Source organism: Tachyglossus aculeatus, chromosome 1 (assembly GCF_015852505.1).
Source record: "Tachyglossus aculeatus isolate mTacAcu1 chromosome 1, mTacAcu1.pri, whole genome shotgun sequence".
NCBI classification, from domain to species: Eukaryota; Metazoa; Chordata; class Mammalia; order Monotremata; family Tachyglossidae; genus Tachyglossus; species Tachyglossus aculeatus.
The window spans coordinates 47,228,145-47,234,144 of record NC_052066.1 but is presented as its reverse complement, the minus strand read 5'-3'; the positions used below and the strand labels follow the sequence as shown (position 1 = coordinate 47,234,144).

The following is a 6,000-nucleotide window of genomic DNA, read 5'->3' as shown; positions in this document are numbered from 1 at the left end:
GTGCCCGCAGAAACTGTCTTAGAGTTAATTGTGCAACTTTTCCCAGACTTGCACAAAGCTTTGCTGCCGTGGTGTGTTTTTGGGTGGATTTTTTTTTTGGAGGGTTTTTTTTTTTCGTGTCGTTTCTGCCACTCGTCTATCCTCCTTTCTTTTTCCGTTTCGGTTCGGGGAGATCGGTCTAGCGGACAAAAGAAGAGATCGCAGTCGTGCTCCCCCCTTTCCCCCCTCCCTTTTCTGAGAAGCTTTCGCTCTTCCGGCGGGGATCTATATTGCCAGAGCTGATCTCCACTTTTCCCAACCTTCACCTGGATTTAATACTGAAGGGAAGCTGTCTCCACAATGACAACTCTCGCTGGAGCTGTCCCCAGAATGATGCGACCAGCTCCCGGACAGAACTACCCTCGCGGCGGATTCCCACTAGAAGGTAAGTTTATCTAACCTCTCTCTCGGCTCCAGAAGACCAGATTCAGGCGAGACTTAATTTCTTTAAGAAGCAACAACAACATTTTAAAATTCTATGTAACCCTGAAGGCGTTTTTGCTAGTTTTTCTTGCGTTTAGGGGGAGACCATTCTTAATTCGCAAACAGAAACCTAATTTCAGAATTGAACAGTCTTCCACGCAAAAAAGCAAAACAAAACAAAAACACGCTGAGCACGTTTTGTTTTTTTCTCGGAAATGGAAAAAAAACTTGCCCTTAGCGCGCGTGCACACACACACACTCACACACACACACACACGAATGTTAGCTAAGTGGATTGCTTTTGTAACTGATCTTTTCTTTCCCTTTTTTTCTGAATGCCCCAGTATAATCTCAGACTTGCTCATGATCTCATGACTGCAGACCGAACTCCAAAATGTGGGGGGACGGCCTGGGAATTTTCCAAACTCCGTTCCTACCGGCAACTCTGACAAACGATGAATGTTCAAATGTTGAATGGATATTATTGACTGTTCTTGTTGTTCTTGTTTTTATTACTATTTTAGTCAGATCTCCAACTTTTTTGCCCAGCTTTAGGAACCTAAACCCAAACCGGTCCGAATCCTTGTAGAAAAACCGTCCCAGACTCATGAGGCATTCCTAATCGTTATCGACTTACTTGCAATACTATAAAAACAAGCAAGTGGGATATTGATTTGAGAGGGGAGGGAAAGAGAAATCTTATGTATTATTATAAATTATTATTACGGTAAATAAATTATTATAATTATATAATAACAATATTATATGCCTGATATATAGAGAGCATATCTGTGAAAAAAGTATTTATGCCCTAAATGTGTCTCCGAGACTCTAAACCTAAACCAAGCGCTTAGTACAGTGCTCTGCACACAGTAAACTCTCAATAACTACGATTGAATGAATGAATGAATAAACCTGGACGAGGCTTTTGCGAATTCACTGTGGGTTTGAATTTTGAGTCTCTCTCTTCTACTCGGGAAGGGAAGTGTAACAGGTGAACGGCTCCCCACGGACCTGGTCCTGCTTTTGATATATTTTCCTGGGGGCCACCCATCACTCAAAAACCTGAAAGGGCTGTCAGCCAGCCCGTCACTTGGTAAACGTTTTTGAAAGAAGCCGGGGTGAGCGGCATCAGGCCTTGGGGTGTCATCCTCTTGTGACACGGCGATATGTTAAAGAGAGGTCCTCAGAGCCATCTTAGAACATGCTCTACTCCCTCCTCGTCCCCCTTCCCACCTCCTCCAGGAGGGATGGACGTTTCTCTGTTGACACGTTCTTTTGACCTTTTCCGGTTTACCAGACCCAAGAGAACTTCAAAGAGTGTTTATTTGCTCCTGTATGCTCTAATCAGTCCGGAGAAAGTCTAAGGCCCAATTAGTCCCAGGCTACACAGACTACCTGGGCTACACAGCCTACGCAAGCGAAATTCGTTGATGCTGAGCAGATCTGCGAAGGGTTGGGCGGGCAGAGGGAACTGCTGATCATAGGAGTAGTTGAGAATTATATATATTTTTTTAATCCCGCGCCAAGTAACTTTCTTTTCTCTCTTCCCCGTTCTCCCTCCCCTCTGCCCCCTTCTTTTCCGCCCTTAAGTGTCTACTCCTCTAGGGCAGGGCAGAGTGAACCAACTCGGTGGAGTTTTTATCAATGGCAGGCCCTTACCCAACCACATCCGTCACAAGATAGTGGAGATGGCCCACCACGGGATACGGCCCTGTGTCATCTCCCGCCAGCTACGGGTGTCTCACGGCTGCGTCTCCAAAATCCTGTGCAGATACCAGGAGACCGGCTCCATCCGGCCCGGGGCCATCGGGGGCAGCAAGCCCAAGGTGAGGGGACGTCGGGAGTGCCTCGACCCGCTGTCTTGGCCCGTCTCTCTCTGGCTCAGGAGGGAAAGGACATCTCCTTCGGGGACAGAGTTCGAATCCCGTTCTCTTTTTTCGGAGACAGTATACTCAGAGACATCACGGATCGGGGCTTTCGAACGCTCACCCGACTCAAAAATATCTTTGAAAAAAAAAACAACCAACCAAACGCACCATGCTCCTTCCCACTGAGGGATGTGCGCTAATTACACAATTTAGAGCCCCGCACCTGATTTTATGTGCTTTGCACATAGTAAGCGTTGAACAAATGCCATCATTATTATTATGATACCGAACCCTGCCCCTGCCTACCTGTTGGAATATTTTCCCTTCCCCTTCTCAGCCTCCTTCAAATTCTAAGAGGGAGGAAGGGTGCTGCTTCTTGAGGTTACCTTTCACAGAGCGTTACAAAGCTCCCCCGTGATGTTGGTACAAGAGAAGTCTCTTTTATTCTAAAGGTAGAGATGTGAGAGGTTAACCCCAAACATACTTTTTGCACAGAGAGAGGTCTAACTCCATGACGCTGGGAAAGCGGGGGGTGGTTGGGAGAGGGGAGGTGAGGTAGTTATATGACCTTAATTTGTTGCATGGAGGAAATACCCAAGGTGCCAGAACACTTAACCTTCGTCTGCGCGGCACTGTGAGCTGGAGAGTTGAGGCAATGATCTCAATAACCTAACGGGGAATAAAGGTCATCGTTTTGGCGCCTGAATTAGGCAGATTGATCATTGATCAACTTATCTGAATACCTTTTCAACTCTCGGATTCATTCGTGTCCGCACAGAGAAGGTTATTCATCTCTGTGTGTGCAGAGTTTCTCGATAGGTTTAAGACACCTAACTTTCTAGGGCCACACTAACGCCCCTCTTGTTCTACATCTTCCTTCTTTCTTTCATGTAAATTTCGTTGTAATGAGGTGTCGTCCGTACAGTAGCTATAAGAAGGGTTAATGATGACCTTGGATCCCCGGGCATTCTTTATTTTTTTTTATAGCCCCGTTTATTTTAGTTAGCACAGTGGGTGGCTTGTTTCCTGTTTGACCATATGCACTGGAGATGATGAGTCTCTTTCGGCCCCTTTAACTCCACTCCGCGTTAACAGTGGGTCGTGTTTCTCGCAGCAGCTCGTTGTCCGGGGGCGGGGGGTCTGGGGGTGGCGGGGGTCCGGCCGCAAGGCCCAGGCTCCAGAGCCACTTCAAACCCCTTCCCTAGAGGGAGGGACCCTTCTGTTCTCCCAAATGACAACTGTAGCAACTTTGCGGCTCATCTGTTTGCTTTATTAAAGCAGGTGACAACGCCGGACGTTGAGAAGAAAATCGAGGAATACAAACGAGAGAATCCTGGCATGTTCAGCTGGGAAATTCGAGATAAATTACTCAAAGACGGGGTCTGTGATCGAAACACCGTCCCCTCAGGTATTGAGACCCATTAATGCCAGGATGGTCCCAGGATGATCGTTCAGCCAATAACTGCCCATTATTGATCGACGCTATTTGCAGGCTGTCTCTAGCCATCTCCTGTAGCCATAAAATGCTTACCCAGAAGATATTATTCCCTTGCCTTTCGTGTCTTTGGGGTGTCTCGCTGAAGCGGCAGGGAGACAGAAATAACAGGACGTTGAACGGTCACCCGAGAGGGATCTAGTAAGCCAGGCAAGGCGGGAGATCCAAGGTGGAGGCGAGAAGGTTGTCGAGGCTCGATTTTAGAGAAAAAGTTTTTTCACTTTAAAGAGAAACTTAAGGCAAGGGGGGAATGTGTCACCCGGAACGTTTCAGCTTCGAGAAACGAGGTGATACTTAAAGGTTATCGTAACAATCCACTTTGCCATTTCGACCTTCTGAAAATTCCCTGCGTGCGTGAGGGCGGCACCGAATGGGGAGGGAAGGCAGAGAGGCAGTTTGTTTTTAATTAAAAAGAAAGTACATTTTTTTTTATCCTGCGAGAACGAGATATTTCAGGGCATGGATTTGTTTACCAGAGTGGGATCTGGAAAAAATAAATGAACAAGAGCTTTTACAATAGGAAACTATTCTGGAGTTGAAATCGAAACCTTTTATGCCCTCAAAAAGTCATTTTTTTTTTCTGTGAGAGGCTTCGTTGTGGTTCTTCCTTAAAGCGAACACAGTAGTTCAATTGCGTTCTGATCAGCAGAGTTTTCTGACTGGAAGGATTTTCCACTTAGATGTTTAGGCCTCACTCTTTAATCTCGCGCAGGGAAACTCTCCCGGACAGAAAAAGAAAACTGAAGCTCTTTAATTGTCCTGAATTGCATGGTACCCTTTTTGTGGGTCACAGTGTTCGATATGGGGAGGTGGGGGAAGGAGGAAGTGTGGTCACGTTTCACCTAGATTCAGGAGGAGATTGAGTCGAAGGAACCGAGTGTCAAAGTTGAGAGCAGTTTCAGAAAGTTTGTTTCAAGGGAAAGTTGGTGGAAATTCCTCCTCTTTCCTGCTCAGCCCTATATTAAAACTCTTTTTTTTTTCTTTTCTAAAGTGAGTTCCATCAGTCGCATTTTGAGAAGTAAGTTTGGGAAAGGAGAGGAGGAAGAGGCAGAACTCGAGAGAAAGGAAGTGGAAGAGAGCGAAAAGAAGACTAAACACAGCATCGACGGAATCCTTAGCGAAAGAGGTAAAAAAAAAAGTACAAGTAAAAACAATTTCCTTTACGGGGATATCGTGTCTACTCTGGTGGGGTTGTAACCTGGGGAAAGGCCGCGGACCACTCAGCGGTATCTTTATTTGCCGAAGGACAGGTGTTCAGCAGAAATTGTAAATTCAGCAAAAAATAGAAAGATAAAAGCGGCCAGGCCATTTTTTTCCCTTCCCGAATATTTCTTTTTCTGCACAGATGAGGCTTCGTTTGAGCTCTTTTTCTCGCGATGCTTTTTTTTCACGCCTGTATTCAGAACTTGGTTCCTTTTAACTGTATGGCTTTAGGTTGTATTACTCTGTGTTGGAAGTTTATCATAGCATCACTTTTCATTGCTTTATGAGACCTAGTGTTGAGGAGTAAAAGTTTCTGTGTGGTTAAAGTTGGTGAAACATTTTTGCACTTTGAGATGAGATCGAAGTGGTTCCTTTTTCTGACACATCAGAAGAAAAGGGGAAAGAGAAAATTTAGGGGGAAAGAGGGAGAGTGGGAGACAGAGAAAGAAACAGAGAGATAGAAATAGAAATAGAAAGAGAGATCTTCTTGTGAAGCAGGACCGAAGACAGTGGAATGAGAACTTCAGAATGTTTTAGGATTTTGCGTTTGGTTTTTCAAGTAATTCTAAAGCTCAATCACCCTCTAAAATTTTGGGGATATGAGTTGAATCATTACTTTATTTTAGTTCTTATTTGACTACAAAGGGAATAGGTGTATGTCCGGGGACTGTAATTATGCTGTTTATATCTATGCAATCTCACATTTTTAATTCTATAGAGATATAAGACGAACAAACCCTTCATAATTCACACTACTGTAACTTTCCAAAGAGCAGTGCTATTTCGGCTGCATTATCTTACCTTTAATCTACTGTTCATTATGCTCATAACGTTCATAATGCTGTTCATTATCCAGTCATTCCTTCATTCAATCGTTACAACATTATACTTCTACGTTAATAAAATCAAGTCGGAAATAAAGTGGAAAGAGACGGCTTCCACTGTTTTTTTTTTTTTTTGAGTATAGGC

At 44.6% G+C, this 6,000-nt stretch overlaps 1 protein-coding gene across 2 annotated transcripts in view; it reads left to right on the top strand.

Moving 5' to 3' along the window:
* Positions 1-339: 339 nt before the first annotated feature.
* Positions 340-6,000, top strand: part of PAX3 (paired box 3) — a 128,883-nt gene continuing 123,222 nt past the window's right edge. The window contains exons 1-4 of one of the 2 annotated variants that reach the window (XM_038747142.1): positions 340-424; positions 2,056-2,291; positions 3,615-3,741; positions 4,820-4,954. In XM_038747142.1, the coding sequence (XP_038603070.1) occupies positions 340-424; positions 2,056-2,291; positions 3,615-3,741; positions 4,820-4,954 (583 nt within the window). Of the gene's footprint in view, positions 425-2,055; positions 2,292-3,611; positions 3,742-4,819; positions 4,955-6,000 lie in introns of both variants that reach the window. The other variant, XM_038747136.1, reaches the window with a different exon arrangement.